Raw genomic sequence first — 19,344 nt, 5'->3', positions numbered from 1 at the left:
AAATAACAAAGATGTCTTTTGTGAAAGGCAGACATTCGAAGGAGGTTAAATAAAAGGTGAATGCTGATTGGATTTGTGATCAAGCACACAAGCAAATATTGTGAAGACCTTTCATTAGTGTTTTCTTTTGTAGGTAGAAGGCCAGTTATAGTCTTGTATTTTCCTGTATTTACAGTTCACAAAAAGATAAAGAGGTTTTCCAGGATAATACTTTAAAAGCAAAATAGAGTTGACTCTATATATTTAAAGAAGGATGTACAGTCAGGTCCATATATATTGGGACAGCGACACAATTCTAACATTTTTGGCTCTATACACCACCACAATGGATTTGAAATGAAACGAACAAGATGTGCTTTACCTGCAGACTGTCAGCTTTAATTTGAGGGTATTTACATCCAAATCAGGTGAACGGTGTAGGAATTACAACAGCTTGCATATGTGCCTCCCACTTGTTAAGGGACCAAAAGTAATGGGACAGAATAATAATCATAAATCAAACTTTCACTTTTTAATACTTGGTTGCAAATCCTTTGCAGTCAATTACAGCCTGAAGTCTGGAAAGCATAGACATCACCAGACGCTGGGTTTCATCCCTGGTGATGCTCTGCCAGGCCTCTACTGCAACTGTCTTCAGTTCATGCTTGTTCTTGGGGCATTTTCCCTTCAGTTTTGTCTTCAGCAAGTGAAATGCATGCTCAATCGGATTCAGGTCAGGTGATTGACTTGGCCATTGCATAACATTCCACTTCTTTCCCTTAAAAAAACTCTTTGGTTGCTTTTGCAGTATGCTTTGGGTCATTGTCCATCTGCACTGTGAAGCGCCGTCCAATGACTTCTGAAGCATTTGGCTGAATATGAGCAGATTATATTGCCCGAAACCCTTCAGAATTCATTCTGCTGCTTTTGTCAGCAGTCACATCATCAATAAATACAAGAGAACCAGTTCCATTGGCAGCCATACATGCCCACGCCATGACACTACCACCACCATGCTTCACTGATTAGGTGGTATGCTTAGGATCATGACCAGTTCCTTTCCTTCTCCATACTCTTCTCTTCCCATCACTCTGGTACAAGTTGATCTTGGTCTCATCTGTCCATAGGATGTTGTTCCAGAACTGTGAAGGCTTTTTTAGATGTTGTTTGGCAAACTCTAATCTGGCCTTCATGTTTTTGAGGCTCACCAATGGTTTCCATCTTGTGGTGAACCCTCTGTATTCACTCTGGTGAAGTCTTCTCTTCATTGCTGACTTTGACACACATACACCTACCTCCTAAAGAGTGTTCTTGATCTGGCCAACTGTTGTGAAGGGTGTTTTCTTCATCAGGGAAAGAATTCTTCGGTAATCCACCACAGTTTTTTTCAGTGGTTTTCCGGGTCTTTTGGTGTTGCTGAGCTCATCGGTGTGTTCCTTCTTTTTAAGAATGTTCCAAACAGTTGTTTTGGCCACGCCTAATGTTTTTGCTATCTCTCTGATGGGTTTGTTTTGTTTTTTCAGCCTAATGATGGCTTGCTTCACTGATAGTGAGAGCTCTCTGGATCTCATCTTAAGAGTTGACAAATGAAAATAGCACACTTGAAATGAACTCTGGACCTTTTATCTGCTCATTGTAATTGGGATAATGAGGGAATAACACACACCTGGCCATGAAACAGCTAAGAAGCCAATTTTCCCATTACTTTTGGTCCCTTAACAAGTGGGAGGCACATATGCAAACTGTTGTAATTCCTACACCGTTCACCTAATTTGGATGTAAATACCCTCAAATTAAAGCTGACAGTCTGCAGTTAAAGCACATCTTGTTCGTTTAATTTCAAATCCATTGTGGTGGTGTATAGAGCCAAAAATGTTAGAATTGTGTTGGTTTCCCAATATTTATGGACCTGACTGTATATATGTGTGTATGTATGTTCCGTGATCACTCAAAAGTGCAACCATTGTTTTCAGCAAAACTTGGTATACACATCCCTTGCTACCTGGAATAAATCTTGTGGGGGGGTCTCAGCTCTCTAGGACTTACTGTTCCTGAGATATTCTCAAAAAATTACCTGCATTAGCCAATACAAGCCTGCAAGTCTTTCTCTTCATATCCCAACTGCCATACACACAGTCACATGTCCCTTATCAGCCAATAGAAGCTTGCAGGCCCTTAGTCTCCACATACACACAGTTTTACTCCAGGTTTCTATATCAACCCAGCCATTTTTCTTCACTGCTGTAGGTCAACTTTAGGCTAGGGCTACACGACGACATGTGTCGTGCGACATTAAGTCACACGCCACATAGGGCACAACTACACTGCTACATGTGTCGCGCGACATTGATGTCACACCAATGTTGCGCGACAATTTTTTATAATGATAGTCTATGGAATTACACTGTGACATGTGACATGCTGAGACTGCGACGCGACAGTCGCTGAAAAATGCATCTTGGATGTATTTTTTGCAACTGTCGTGTCAGTCGCAGCATGTCACATGTCGCAGTGCAACACCATAGACTGCCATTATAAAAATATTGTTGAGGCAAAATGTCGTGTGACACATGTCATCGTGTAGCCCTAGCATTAAAGGGGCAAGGTGCTGTGGAGGTCACTGTTAAAGGGGCGGGCACTGTGGAGGTCACTGTTAAAGAGGCTTTCACTGTGGATGTTACTGTTAAGGGGTCAGGCCGCTGTGGAGGTCACTGTTAAAGGGGCAGACACTGTGGAGGTCACTGTTAAGGCGGCAGGGGCCACTATTAAAGGGGCAATTGCTGTGGAGGCTACTGTTAAGGCAGCAGGGTACTGTTAGGTCACTGCTAAGGCAGCAGTGTACTGTGGAGGTCACTGTTAAGGGAGTGGGGTGCTGTGAAACTTACTGCTAAAGGGGCGGGCTGCTATGAAGGTCAAAGTTAAGAGGATGGGCTGCTGTGAATGTCCCATTTTAAAGTGGCAGGGCACTGTGGGGGGGTCAGTTTTAAGGGCTGGGGGACTGTGAAGTTCACTGTTTAAGGGGAGGGGTGCAGTAGAGGTCACTGTTATGGGGGATACTGCCGATATCTTTTAATGACACACACAAACATTAAATGAAATAGATTAAATATACCCGAGCGAAGCCGGGTCCTTCTGCTAGTTGGTCATAAATATATATATATATATATATATATATATATATATATATATATAAAAAATATTCTTCACTTCACCAATCTCTATTGTTGTTGTTAAACTACAGGTCAAGACCCATCTGCTCTCCACATCTTGTCTCCAGACACCCAGAGAAAGGCTTTGACCGCCTGCTCAGCAGATGACTAGCCTCAGTGATGATTAGGACAATGGGGGCAGTATAATAAGTAAAATATGAGAAAGTGAAACTGGATCGCACATCCTCAATACTATGCTTTAATCTAATAACTGCTTCTCAGCATAATTAACATCGCTTCTCAGCGCAATTTTTCATATACAGTGGATATAAAAAGTCTTCACACCCCTGTTAAAATGTCAGGTTTCTGTGATGTAAAAAAAATGAGACAAAGATAAATCATTTCAGAACTTTTTCCACCTTTAATGTGACCTATAAACTGTACAACTCAATTGAAAAACAAACTGAAATCTTTTAGGTAGAGGGAAGAAAAAATATAAAAATAAAATAATGGTTGCATAAGTGTGAACACCCTTAAACTAATACTTTGATGAAGCCCCTTTTGATTTTATTACAGCACTCAGTCTTTTTGGGTATGAGTCTATCAGCATGGCACATTTTGACTTGGCAAGATATGCCCACTCTTCTTTGAAAAAACACTCCAAATCTGTCAGATTGCGAGGGCATCTCCTGTGCACAGCCCTCTTCAGATCACCCCACAGAATTTCAATCGGATTTAGGTCTGTGTTCTGGCTGGGCCATTCCAAAACTTTAATCTTCTTCTGGTGAAGCCATTCCTTTGTTGATTTGGATGTATGTTTTGGGTCGTTGTCATGCTGAAAGATGAAGTTCCTCTTCATGTTCCGCTTTCTAGCAGAAGCCTGAAGGTTTTCTGCCAATATTGACTGGTATTTGGAACTGTTCATAATTTGCTCTAGCTTAACTAAGGCCCCAGTTCCAGCTGAAGAAAAACAGCCCCAAAGCATGATGCTGCAACCACCATGCTTCACTGTGGGTATGGTGTTCTTTTGGTGATGTGCAGTGTTGTTTTTGCGCCAAACATATCTTCTGGAATTATGGCCAAAAAGTTCAACCTTGGTTTTATCAGACCATAACACCTTTTCCCACATGCTTTTGGGAGACTTCAGATGTGTTTTTGCAAAATGTAGCCTGGCTTGGATGTTTTTCTTCGTAAGAAAAGGCTTTCATCTTGCCACTCTACCCCATAGCCCAGACATATGAAGAATACGGGAGATTGTTGTCACATGTACCACACAGCCAGTACTTGCCAGATATTCCTGCAGCTCATTTAATGTTGCTGTAGGCCTCTTGGTAGCCTCCCAGACCAGTTTTCTTCTAGTCTTTTCATCAATTTTGGATGGACGTCCAGTTCCTGGTAATGTCACTGTTGTGCCATATTTTCTCCACTTGATGATGACTGTCTTCACTGTGTTCCATTGTATATCTAATGCCTTGGAAATTCTTTTGTACCCTTCTCCTGACTGATACCTTTTAACAATGAGATCTCTCTGATGCTTTGGAAGCTCTCTGTGGACCATGGCTTTTGCTGTGGGATGCGACTAAGAAAAGTTCAGGAAAGACCAACTAGAGCAGCTGAACTTTATTTGGGGTTAATCAGAGGCACTTTAAATGATGGCAGGTGTATGCTGACTCCTATTTAACATGATTTTGAATGTAATTGCTTAATTCTGAACACAGCTACATCCCCAAATATAAGAGGGTGTGCACACTTATGCAACCACATTATTTTATTTTTATTTTCTTCCCTCCACCTTAAAGAATTCAGTTTGTTTTTCAATTGAGTGGTACAGTTTATAGGTCATATTAAAGGTGGAAAAAGTTCTGAAATGATTTATTGTTGTCAATTTTTTTTACATCACAGAAACCTGACATTTTAACAGGGGTGTGTAGACTTTTTATATCCACTGTACCTACCCCTATGTTGCATGCTGTACATGAGGCATTAGTATACAATTTGATCAAAAACCATAGGCCCACTCACCATGACAAGATTGCTTCCTTGAGTGGGAACCTACTCTAAATTTGGTGCAGCGCTGCGCAGCGACCACCGGCAGTGTAATAAGTCCCAGTACAATGTGATCTGATCCAATCTTAGTAGTTTAAACATGACTTTGCTTTGTATGATAAAGCTCTAAAGTGTGGATATTAAGGAATAATCTACTACTGGATACCAAGGTACAAAAAGTTTGTTCAAGTGGCACCATAATGGTCTTATCCAACCATTGGTCGGAGTTGCTACTGATTTCATCCTTACTCACGTTATGTAATCATGTTGTATCCCATAAATTGACATAATATTTTATGGGGTTGCATGAAATAAGAAAAAGTGTCAAACATTTTTTTTCACTATCAAAAGCCACTTTTTCCAATGGTTGTGCCTAGTATTACAGCTTGATGACTTGTGCTTTCAGCCATGGCAACGTGCACCTGCCAAATTGGAATGTGCTGACTGATCCCCTTTTTCTCTGCAGTTTGCATTGGAGGTGTGGCTGACTCCATTGGTCTTGCATTCCTGACTAGCCTGTCTTTTCCACAAGCTGATTTTAATTAGTGCAAGCATAAAGCTTTAGTCTGCTCTTCCTGCATTCATTTGAAGCCTTCTGGCACCAGGAGAGGTGAGGTATAGAGTGGGCTCAGCATGAATGTTGGACCTACATTCCCTGGATTTATTGGAGGCCATTATGGCACCAAAGGCTTCAAAGGGAAGAGTGGACCCAGCATGCATGTGGAAGCTGTATTCACTGTATTTTGTGGTGGCCAGTATGGCACCATAACAGGTAGCAGTTAGTGTTAGGTTCCTGTGCAATAGAGATCGCCTTGACACCGGCTGACAGGCACAAATAACTTTGTACAGAATGTATTTACCAAGAATCTCAAATTTATTAAATGAGAGTAGCACCAGAATATTTTCTATAATTATGGTATTATTGTACTTTATATGTTTGCAGAGTACTGTTGCATTGTTTTTATGAATTTATACTTTCAGCAATGGCAACGTGCACCTGCACATTGGAATGTGCTGACTGACTCCCTTTTTCTTTGTAGTATTACATCTCAGCATCAGCTCAGCTATTTCTGGGTAAAAATTCAGACTTAATTTTATTAATCCCATTTACGGGTGGTGTCTGTGAGTGTTTTCATTCCTCAAGGTCAAGGTATATCAGTAGGAATAAGTCAGAGCAAGTGAGAAATCACTGGCATTAAATTCTGGTGACTCGTGCTTCAGTCATGCGAGTAAGGTATTGATTGCACTTGTATCACTAAATCTATAAGGTGTAATTAAACTGCCTCAGGAGAGGTATTAGAACAGCTCTGAATAGAGGTGGAGGGGTGCAACATCTATTGTCTGCCACATACATTGCTGTTCTAACACCTCTCCCAATGAAGACAACTTAATCACAACTAGCTTCAGTTATGCAGATGCAATGAATATCTTACCTTCATGACTGAAACATGAGTCACCAGTATTTAATACAGTTGATTTCTCAAACAAGCCATTCTAATCAAGAAAACCAGTTTAAGGGTTCTTTCACATTAGCATTAGGATTGTTCGGCAGGTTGTTCTGGCAGGGGAACAGCCTGCCGGATCCGTACTAACACAAGCCCACATGTGAAGCTGGAAGTCCGCTCTGGCCCCATTCACTATAATGGGGACGGGTCGGAGATGTGGCCACAGCACAGCAAACATGCCGAGAGGCGGCTGGACAAAAACCACAGCAGGCTTGCCAATAATGCAAATGTTCTCAGTAGGGAGAGTATGAATAAGCTGCTGCCACACACCTCCGGCAAGATCAAAGGATCACATATGTTGAAATCTAAAATGCCTGATCATGATTTTCCTCAAGATCTGTGGTTAGGGGTGAGTTGCAACAGCACCATATACATTAGGTGGTCAACTGGTCCATACAAAATCTGCAACTTATACTTCTTGAAACTCTAGTCTTCCACTTTCTTTAAATTTACTGTTCTTAAGCCATTCATTTTTTAATTGACGACAATTTACTGAAATAGTACTTTAGATTATTTTGTTTAGCCAAATCAATGAGCACAATAGTTTGCCAGTGGTAGAAGATCCTCATACCTGAAAAATAGGACAAATGGATTTATTCTTAGCTTTAAAATCTTTATTAAAGCATATTGCCAGAAGAACCATATTTATAGTTATAATAAAGGATCTTGTTTTACAGTGATATCCATAATCTGTTTCTGTGTTTTCCCTGTAGCTGGTTGTGATAGCTTATGATGATGGCGACCCCGTGAAATCTAATAACACAATGGTAATAATAACAGTTCTGCAGCCATCTATAATCCCACGGTTCACTCAAGATGAATACAGGTAACTTATGCCTTTTCACATAAATAGAAAAAATGATGAGTGCAACGATTCAACGTTGTGTATGATGTGCATTCTTTCTGTAAACCACAAAGTTGTTTTGTATGCTGATGCATAGTAGATTTTATCCTATGAAAGTATCATACAGCTCTTTTGTTGGGTCCTTTTAGTTTCAAATAAACAAGTAAGCTATTAAATTATATTCTGGCCCACTGCTTTATGGCTATATGGGCCCTAGAAATGTCATTATACAAGTTTAAGATACAGAAAAGATTGGTCATCATCCAAAACATACAAAGTCGTTTTTTTTGGAAAGGATTTGGAAATTGACCAGAAGCTAATTTATTTTCATGGATATGTTATTTATTCCTTTATTGCTGGATAAAAAATTTTCAGGGTGACTTTCTTTAATGATTTCAGTATCATATTATCTTCATGTTATAACCTTCCTGATGTGGAAGTTTTTGGACTTCATGTGGAATGACATGAAATTCCCCAGCTAACAATCTACCACCACTACTAGAGATGAGCGAATTTCAAAAAAATTTGATTCGATCCAAATTAATTTGTGACGAATCGCAATAAAAAACATCTATTTCCGGGCTGCATAGAGCCTTTATATTTGTGTAGAACACTGTGCCTTGCAGTAAAAATCATAGGGAGTGTGCTGGGGTAGTGAAATAATACTGTTAGTCAGTATAACATGCAGATGACAGGAGTCGCTATTAGAATCACTCGGAAATGGACGTCTCTAGATTCCACTCCCACCACAGGAGGGTGGGGGTATAAAGAGAGGAGAAAGGGCGCACAATAGGGTAGTATGTTCAAACAAATAATAGAATAGAGTGAGAAATAAGGGGGCTCACCTTGCAAGGATGTGCAAACGATAGGCACAACCCTATGTAAGACTTGTGTGAATTAGACCTATTCACCAGGACTGCAGCCACAGGAAGAGTTTCATTCGGATTGGATGTCCAGTGCCCCGAAGGATACATGTAGATGATCTGCTTAGGCACAAGGACACTGGTGGAGGCGGTCATGATCATCAAATAAAAATTCCTTCTTTATTTGAGAAAAGCGCATGTGTACATTAAAACAAAGCGTTTCGGGATAGGTAGTTCCCTTTCATCATGTGACATAGGGAGTATTACAAACATGCAGAAAAGGTGGGTATTTAAAGCATAAAAAAAATGTTTAAAAATTCCAAAAACACACCTGTGGATGGACCCTGATGGGGGGAGCCAACATCAGGTGTCATTTCAAAGGCAGGGTTCATAACAAGTATTCACAGTAGGGGTTATTCAAAATGGACATTTGTCAATAATATTAAAAGTTTATTTTTATTTTTATAAAAACAAGTTAAAAATAAAGTTAGGTCCAGGTCAAATGTTCATTTGTCATGTGATGGCATCTCCTGTGATCACATGGTGTTTACTCATGAATATTCATGTGAAGGAAGGAGGTGGGAGAGCACCCGTCTCTCCAGTGCTATTGTGGATGGGGCGTGATTTCAAATGGGCAGATTTAGAAATGTTGACACATATTGTTGGGAGAGGGTTTCATAACTGCTTGGTCTGCATCCATGTGACCTGTCACCAAGGCAATCACATATTGTTGGGAGAGGGTCACATGATCGCTTGGTCTGCATCCATGTGACCTGTCACCAGGGCAATCACATATTGTTGGGAGAGGGTCACATGATCGCTTGGTCTGTGTCCATGTGACCTGTCACCAGGGCAATCACATATTGTTGGGAGAGGGTCACATGATCGCTTGGTCTGCATCCATGTGACCTGTCACCAGGGCAATCACATATTGTTGGGAGAGGGTCACATGATCGCTTGGTCTGTGTCCATGTGACCTGTCACCAGGGCAATCAGGACGCGCACATTATATCTTTTTTATGCTGGGAGATGCGGGTGTCGGATAGCACTAGGTGGTAAACAGAGGGGGAGTCATGTGGGTGCAGGGAGCGCTGTGGTCGGGAAATGCCTCAGGATCAAATAGGAGCATGAAGAAGTGGATTCTTGTTTGGCTAATAGAGATACAGATCGCCCTGGGCTCTAAAACATTAAAAGGTAGAGTTCATAACAGGTATTTACAGTGGGGTTTATACAAAGTGGGCATTTGCCAATCATATAAGAAGGTCTTTTTATAAAATGAGTGTTTGATTCACAGAAAACAAGTTTAAAAGAAAGTTAGGTCCAGGTCACATGTTCATTAGTCATGTGATCACATCTCCTGTGATCACATGGTGTGTACTCATGAATATTCATGTGAAGGAAGGAGATGGGTGAGCGCTCGTCTCTCCAGTGCTATTGTGGATGGGGCGTGGTTTCTATTGGGCGGATTCAGTAATGTTGAAGCATATTGTTGGGAGAGGGTCACATAATCGCTAAGTCTGCGGTCATGTGACCTGTCACCAGGGCAACCAGGACTCGTACACTATATCGTTCTTATGCTGGGAGATGCGGGTGTCGGGTTGCACCAGGTGGTCAACAGAAGGGAAGTCACGTGGGTATGGGGAGAGCTGCTGTCGGGAAATTCCTCAGGATAAAATAGGAGCATAAAGAAATGAATATTTCTTTGGCTGCTAGGGATATAGGTAGCCCTGGGTACTAAAGCATTAGAAGGTTATTAAAAATAATCATAGGTAAAAACGCATTAAATGCATAGGAAGGGCTGATTTAATCTGTTGGTCTATGCATTAAAACTTTAAAAGATTATTAGACAGATTATTAGATATGGCCACAAGTAAATACGAAAATACAGCCCTCATGGTGATATGGAGGATTGATTTAATTTATTCTATAGTTAGGGGAATAGGTAATATAAATGATTGAATAGATGAATAGGAAGCTCTATGAAATAGTTGTTACAAAATGAAACATATATTTTGGAGTGGTATAAAGACTAGGAGCGCAACTAAATTCAGGGGGGAAGGGAGGGGAAAGAAGTATGAATTAATTCTATAGATTGATCTCAAAGGCCTTGTTAAGGCCATAGGGATTTAAACTCTTCAGTTTAAAAATCCAATACATCTCCCTACGTCTGATGTATTGTATATATTTTCTAAAATGCACTGGGATTTGTTCGATTGGGGGTTACAGTAAAACCAGATGGGCTGCTGTGGTGATGTTTCACATCATGTCTTGAAACGCTGTGCTTGAAGTATTTTTTCCTGATATTGAACCAGTGTTTATTAAATCTGTTGCGCAACGTTTGGATGGTGCGACCCACATATTGTAAATGGCATGGACACTCTAGTAAGTTTGGCAAATGGTAGTGCAGCAGAGGCATCTTCAGTGGCCGCATTTGAAATTGCCTTTTAAAGAGGAAACATCCGGATCCTTGATGGTGTTCCCAACTGGTTTAAGTTTGCTGGGTGCTAGAATATCTTTCAGAGTTTGCACTCTTCTTTATGTTAGTCTCTGGGATTATTTGGGTGAGTATAGGATCTCTTTTTAGAATGTGCCAATGTTTATTCAAGATTGTTTCGATGGCGTCATGATTTTGATTGTATGTTGTAATAAAATTGCAGGGATAAAGATTGGTACTCGTGTTTTCTTCCTGTTTTTGTAGGGGATAAGGCAATCTGTTTGGGTAAGCCCGGCAGCTTTTTCTCTTGCACCAGAAATAATGCTTGTTGGCGAATGAGAAAAAGTTGCCGGGCTTACCCAAACAGAATGCCTCATCCCCTTACAAAAATGGGAAGAAAACACCAGTAACAATCTTTATTCCTGCAATTTTAATACAACATACAATTAAAATTATAACGCCATCAAAACAATCTTGAATAAACATTGGCCAAAGGTCAACCTTCCACAGTCAAAGCAGTGACGTTTTTCCCATTTTGAGTTCCTTGAACTGCAATTCCACCCACGTTATTTACTTACTAGAGTGTCCATGCCATTTACAGTATGTGGGCCGCACCATCCAAACATTGCGCAACAGATTTAATGAACACCGGTCCAATATTAGGAAAAAATACTTCAAGCACAGCGTTTCAAGACATGCAGCGGAACAGCACCACATCAGCCCATCTAGTTTTATTGTAACCCCAATCAAACAAATCCCAGTGCATTTAAGAAAAGATATACAATACATCAGACGTAGGGAGATGTATTGGATTTTTTAATTGAACAGTTTAAATCCCTATGACCTTAACGAGGCCTTTGAGATCAACCTCTATTAGGCATCTGTATTAGGAATGACAGCGGAGACCGATGCAGTCCCTGTATTCTAATGCACCGGCCCCACTCACTGTTGTATATTATTATCTAACATGTAGGCATTATTAAAATATAATAATCCTGTATAATCCAGCTATATTACTTACAGCTAAGTTCCGTAGAAGAGAGGAGGGAGGAGGCAGGCCGGCCGGGAGGGCGGGCGGGCGGCGCGTCGCTCACTACATCATGATCCTGCGCCGCCCACTTTATGAATGAAGCAGGTGGCGTGGGCGCGTGATGTAGTGAGTGACGAATCGCCTGCCCGTCCTCCCGGTCTGCCTCCTCGCTCCTCTCTTCTATGGAACTTGGCTGTAAGTAATACAGCTGGATTATACAGGATTATTATATTTTAACAATGCCTACATGTTGTATAATATTATCTAACAGTGAGCGTGGCCGGTGCATTAGAATACAGGGACTGCATCGGTCTCTGCTGTCATTCCTAATAGAGATGCCGGCCCCCAGCCCATTCACAACTGCAGGGACACTATTATGGGGGGGGGGGGGATCTGTGGATGGCACATAGCATAAGATGTTATATATGTGTCATCCACAGATCCCCTATGATAGTGTCATCCACAGATCCCCTATTACAGTGTGTCATACACAGATTCCCTATTACAGTGTGTCATCCACAGATCCCCCATAACAGTGCTATCCACAGATCCCCATAACAGTGTGTCATCCACACGTCCCCCATAACAGTGCCATCCATAGATCCCCTCCATAACAGTGTCATCCACAGATCCCCTCCATAACAGTGTCATCCACAGATCCCCTCCATAACAGTGTCATCCACAGATCCCCTCCATAACAGCGTGTAAAGGGGGAATATTAATCACCAATATTTATGCAAATATCAATAATTAATATTCATAAATAGGAGGAGTCGTCTATTGATGACTCCGCCCATTTATACCTTTATATAACAATAACAACACAATACTTTCGCTATGCTTTACACTAATCACTACGCTAGCTGCATGCGCCTTACTAACTCGCTACCGCTAACAAGTACACGCTACACAAAGGGTACAAATATAACAGTATTTATTAAAACCTAATACACTAAGCACGCAATACACTAACAATACACAGCACTACAAATATACAATCCTAAACTACACTACACGTTCCCAATTCCACCCATCAACTAACTATACAGTTCACACATACACGTATTAGCAGCCCACCCGCCTGGCTACTCACTGTCCCTACGGGGTACGACGAGGGTTAACGGTGGTCTTACAGGGGTGTAAGTAAACCACAAATACAATCAGGGGCACAGGATCAGGGAATCAGGTACAAGGGTGAACCAGTGACATCAGGGGTACAAACAAGGCACAGTAATAGGGATACCAATAAAGCAAGGGTTTGGGGGAACAGGGTGCCCAGTAGGCAAGGGTTAATCAGGGCCCAGGGTGACACAAGCAAGGCAAGGGTTAATCAGGGCCCGGGGTGTGGGTCAGGGAATGTAGGGGTTAAATCATGGGCAGGCAAGGGACCAGGGGTAATAGGGTTAACCAGGGGAGAGAGCAGTAGGGGATCAGGGGATATAGGGTTAATAAGGGGAGTAATCGTTGGTGGGATAGTGGGGCGTTGGTGGGATAGGGGTTTGGGAAGGGTTAATCAGGGATATCGTTGGTGGGATAGTGGGGATTAATGGAGAGTGTTGGTGGGATAGTGGGGAGGGATACTCAGCCCTTCAAGGGTTCCCGCTCGTTGCCCAGGGGATGCTCGTCATCATGGGGTTGATTCTCCAGGGAGGGCGGCCGGCTCTCCTCTTGAGCGCAGGATCGCGCTCTCCTTTAAGGTGGGGGGTCCCAATCCTAACCCTGAGTGCCGGGGCCGCCGGATATTTATCCCCGGCGGCCCGCACTCCCGCGCCGCGCCGCCCACCAGGGGGCGCGCGCACGCGTGCCCATCATCCACGTGGGCCAGCGCAGTGATATGACGTCATTGCAGCGGCCCGCACATCGGGGACGCGCTGCACACAAACAGGCGGGAGAAGCCTTTGATCTCCCGCCTGCGGCACTCTGCATTCCGGCCAGCGAGATGTAAATTTCGCTGCCTGAATGCGCATAATAGAAGGAGGGGAGGTGTCTCCCCTTCTTCTATCATGTATAATTGTCTCCAGCGGCGCTGGTGACAATTATATCAAAGGGCTCAGATTCTGTGGAATCCGAGTCCTTTGTAGTTATCAGGATGACCGGACCTTAGTCCGGTCATTCTGATGCAATCAACCAGATTGCATCTGTGTGAATGCTTGTGGGACATTCACACCGATGCATCTGTTTTCAGGTGTATGGAGGGGGGGGGGATATTGTATAATATACAGTACATGTGTATGGATGCATGGGGCACATCCATACACATGTATACACCAACATAAGGGACATCACAGATGATAAGGGGGCACAGATGATAAGGGGGCACATGATTATATAAGGGGGCACAAGCCCCTACATTATAAGGGGGCACAAGCCCCTACATTATAAGGGGGCACAAGCCCCTACATTAAAAGGGGGCACAAGCCCCTACATTATAAGGGGGCACAGCTTCCAGGGGGCACATATTTCCCACAGGGGCCACCATGAGCCCCTGGGGATCACCATGGGCAGACGAGCGCAGATGCTGGGCACATCTGAGCACATCACCCCATGATGCGGTGGTTAATGTATGCATATATATACCATACATGCCCGCACGTGTTTGCAGGCATGCATGGATATATATGCATACGTCTCAACCCTTCCTCAACACAGTGTCACCCAGAGATCCCCATAACACTGCCATCCAGAGATCCCCCATAAGAGTTCCATCCAGAGATCCCCCATAACAGTGTGTCATCCACAGATCCCCATAACAGTGTGTCATCCAAAGATCCCCCATAATAGTGTCATCCACAGATCCCCCATAACAGTGTCATCCACAGATCCCCTACATAACAGTGTCATCCACAGAACCCCTACATAACAGTGTCATCCACAGATCCCCTCCATAACAGTGCCATCCACAGATCCCCTCCATAACAGTGTCACCCACAGATCCCCTCCATAACAGTGCCATCCACAGATCCCCTCCATAACAGTGCCATCCACAGATCCCCCATAACAATGCCATCCACAGATCCCGCCATAACAGTGCCATCCACAGATCCCCTTCATAACAGTGTCATCCACAGATCCCCTCCATAACAGTGTCATCCACAGATACCCTCCATAACAGTGTCATCCACAGATCCCCCATAACAGTGTAATCCACAGATCCCCCATAACAGTGCCATCAACAGATCCCCCATAACAGTGCCATCTACAGATCCCTCATAACAGTGCCATCCACAGATCCACCATAACAGTGCCATCCACAGATACACCATAACATTGCCATCCACAGATCCCCCATAACAGTGCCATCCACAGATCCCCCATAACAGTGTAATCCACATATCCCCTCCATAACAGTGTCATCCACAGATCCCCTCCATAACAATGTCATCCACAGATCCCCTCCATAACAGTATTATCCACAGATCCCCTTCATAACAGTGTCATCCACAGATCCCCTCCATAACAGTCTCATCCACAGATCCCCTCCATAACAGTGTCATCCACAGATCCCCTCCATAACAGTGTCACCCCCAGATCTTCTCCATAACAGTGCCAACCACAGATCCCCCATAACAGCGTCATCCACAGATCCCCTCCATAACAGTGTCATCCACAGATCCCCTCCATAGCAGTGGAAATTCGCATTTGTTCAGAATCAAATTTTTCCTGAAATTCAGAACAAATTTGCCTTCGTCAGCTTCGATTCGCTCATCTCTACCCACCACCACCACAGCTTTCTTAAACTATGCTTCATTTGCCATACATACTGGTAACCAGTACTGGGCCATAGATATTAAGCAGGTTAATATCTATCTGTATAGAATAGATCTATAAATACCTATATTACCCCTTAGAAAGTGAAATTTGATAGATATTACAAGTAAGTAGAACTACAGAGATTGCATAAACATATTCTCTCATGACAGTGTACATGACTGCACATATTCTATGTATGGTACATGGGAATCAGTTTTTTGGTGGACTTCAACAGCTGCTTTGACTCTTGGTAGTAGGGTCATTGCTAGCTTTTGAAAACATAGTGAAAACATCTTGGGCCACAGGTTCATTGACCGGCTGGGGGTATTAAGTAGCGTTGAAAGTGATGCTTGTCTCTAAACTCCATGATGCATGGAATAAGACCCTAGGTGTGGTCCTCCTGGTACTTGGGCCTAACCATAACTCTGCTTATCTATTCTTGAAGTACAAACTTAGGGCTTGTTCACTCGGCTGTGTGCTGCCCGTGCTGTGAACCGCAAATTGCGTTCTGCAATGCACGTGCACCGACCACGGGGCAGCCACTTGCGGATCGTGGACCAATTCACTTTAATGGGTCCGCGATCCATACATTCTGCAAAAAGATAGAGCAAGTTCTATCTTTTTGTGGTGCACTCCGTAGTGCTTCCGTGGGTTTAGTTCTGTGGTTCCGTTCTGCACCGCATATCTGGATTTGCGGGCCCATTCAAATGTATTTTGGACCTGCCGTATCCGGGCTGCAATACGGCAACGGAGGGGCAACAGCCTTGAGAACAAGCCCTTAGGCTACATGCACACGAATGTCACTGGGGTCACCACGTGGTGAGTGCGGTGACGTCACCGCAGGTCTATTTGCAGGTCCTGAAGAAAAGATTATACGGGCTGCGCGATCAAGTGGATGAGGTGAGTTTTTTTTTTTTAACCCCTCAATAGACATTTTATTTAGCATTCTGTTTTAAGAATGCTATTATTTTCCGTTATAACCATGTTATAACGAAAAATAATAAAATCACCCGAACACCGAACCCGAACTTCAGTGAAAAAGTCCAGGTTCGGGTCCGGGTACCCGAACTCGCAAAGTTCGGTACGAACCCGAACTTTGCAGTTCGGGTTCGCTCAACTCTAATCATATGCAGTGCCTTTTATTACCATTCATGCTCATATGTGACGGATCATATGCTTCCACAACTTTATATAAAAAAAATGTTTTTCCTTGTGAATATTCGATGAATTTCATGATCACTGAGCACATGACATATTGCATTTATTACACTGACCTTGGGAGGTCGAAACTGTGGGATATGTATGCTAAATGCATCTTTCTTTATAATAAATATATTATTATAGCTGTCTTGGTGAATTCTGAAAGCTATTAACAGTAATACTAATATGAAGATGTGCTTAAAATCCATCATATTTGCATAAAATGGCAATAAGGAATAATGGGACAAATATGCAAATAAGGAAACTGATGTGATAATAGCAGGAAGGGAGGCTGTACTGCTTTATCATGTAAATAACAAACAATATCAATGCTTATTTATCAGGCTTGTGTGTGATTACATTGTTGATGAAGATAACTAATAATACAATTCTATGGAGAAGGATAACTCTGAGGTTCTGTGTTCAATTCATGAGCAAACTCTGCATGGAGTGTGCATATTTTCTCTGTATTTGCTTGGTTCTCTCTTAAAACATAGGGATAGTTGGATCAGCTTCTTATGAAATTGGCCTTAGGCCTCTTTCACACGAGCGTGACGGATTAGGTCCGGATGCGTTTAACTCACACTATTTTGCAAGCAAGTTCAGTCAGTTTTGTCTGCGATTGCGTTCAGTTGTTCAGTTTTTTCCGCGCGGGTGCAATGCGCTTTGATGCGTTTTTCACGCGCGTGATAAAAAACTGAAGGTTTACAAACAACATCTCTTAGCAACCATCAGTGAAAAACGCATCGCACCCGCACTTGCTTCCAGATGCAATGCGTTTTTTTCACGCACCCCTATTCACTTCTATGGGGCCAGGGCTGCGTGAAAAACGCAGAATATAGAACATGCTGCGATTTTCACGCAACGCAGAACTGATGAGTGAAAAACAACGCTCACGTACACAGACCCATTGAAATGAATGGGTCAGGATTCAGTGCGGGTGCTATACGTTAACGTCATGCATTGCACCCGAGCGGAAAACTCGCTCGTGTGAAAGGGGCCTTAATGAGTGGTAGCATATTTCTTTTGCAAAGTTACAGTAGTTTGTTAGCCGATCTAGGTACTGTGCTGTGAAATATGTTGGTGCTTTATAAGTAGTAGAAAAAAAATAGCCCTACCGGACCCAATGCACTGTTTCTAAGGCCTCATGCACACGACCGTTTTTTTTTTTAGGTCTGCAAAACGGATTTCCGTTGTTCCGTGATCCGTGACCGTTTTTTCTTCCGTGGGTCTTCCTTGATTTTTGGAGGATCCACGGACATGAAAAGTGAAAAAAAAAAAACGAAGTCAAGTTTGCATTGAAAATGATAGGAAAAACGGACACGGATCACTGACGCGGATGACTATCTTGTGTGCATCCGTGATTTTTCACGGACCCATTGACTTGAATGGGTCCGTGAACCGTTGTCCGTGAAAAAAATAGGACAGGTCATATTTTTTTCACGGACTGGAAAAACGGATCACGGACGCGGAAGCCAAACGGTGCATTTTCCGATTTTTCCACGGACCTATTGAAAGTCAATGGGTCCGCGAAAAAAAAACGGAAAACGGAACAACGGCCGCGGATGCACACAACGGTCGTGTGCATGAGGCCTTATGCTTATGAAAATCTATGTAAAATACTTAGTGTTACAATACCAGAAGGTACGCAAAAAGCTAAAAAATAATTTCAGAATATCTGCATAATGCACTATATAGACATAAAACCAGGGTAAATGAAGCTTAGCTTTGATAACATTCAAGTGGGGCACCCAAATACTGCCGGGGAAGAGATCTGTTCAAAGGAATATGCAAGTACGATTTTACAGGTTCTTTTATGGGTTATGAATGTAGGTAAAAGAAATAATGCCTTGGATACAAATATTGGAAAGGTTTGAGTTAGTCCTTATTCAAAAAACAAAATGGTCATGTGATGGACATTTTTTTAAACCGTCTACAAATGGTCATTTTTAGAACAATGGCAATCTCTGGGTGTATTTACATGTTCATTTTTTAACACACTGTTAATACTGGCCATCAAAAAATAGGACATGGCCCATTTTCTCTGTTTTCACAGCCATATAATTCAAGGGGCATGTTTGCTACCAAAAAAAATATACTCTTGTTATCAGGCATAAAACTTCATGAATATATAATGGCGTATATATGTCGCAAGAATAAGGCTTCTTTTATATCTAAGGCTATTTACACATCTATGGCATGGATTCCAGCAATATGTTTCGGCATGCAAACAGAATTCCCAGTAACCCCATTAAGTATTATGGGCTCCGGCGGAGATCCAGCCTCATTACAAAAAAATTTAATCGCGCAGTGGTTTGTGTCTGGCAAATTCTTGGCATTCTTTTCCAGATCAGGTGGTCGGATCTCCATGCTCCAGATATACAGTTGTGTTCAAAATTATTCAACCCCCACTGAAATTGAGTGTTTTGGCCAGTTTGACATTGATTTTGATCATTTCAGTCATCTTGTTTACAATTAAATCAAAGAGGCACTTGAAAGTCAGACAAATATAACATAACATTTATAATGAAATAACCACAAATG

General features: G+C 42.4%; 1 protein-coding gene across 1 annotated transcript in view; it reads left to right on the top strand.

Annotated features, from left to right (window-relative positions):
* Positions 1–19,344, top strand: part of PCDH15 (protocadherin related 15) — a 1,608,479-nt gene that overhangs the window by 1,137,779 nt on the left and 451,356 nt on the right. Inside the window, exon 22 of the mRNA XM_040438316.1 lies at positions 7,393–7,505. Coding sequence (XP_040294250.1) covers positions 7,393–7,505 — 113 coding nt within the window. The remainder of the gene's footprint in view (positions 1–7,392; positions 7,506–19,344) is intronic.

This window comes from Bufo bufo, chromosome 6, assembly GCF_905171765.1.
Source record: "Bufo bufo chromosome 6, aBufBuf1.1, whole genome shotgun sequence".
Lineage (NCBI taxonomy): Eukaryota > Metazoa > Chordata > Amphibia > Anura > Bufonidae > Bufo > Bufo bufo.
Note: the sequence above shows the minus strand (reverse complement) of the source record. Positions and strands in the feature narration are given on the sequence as shown.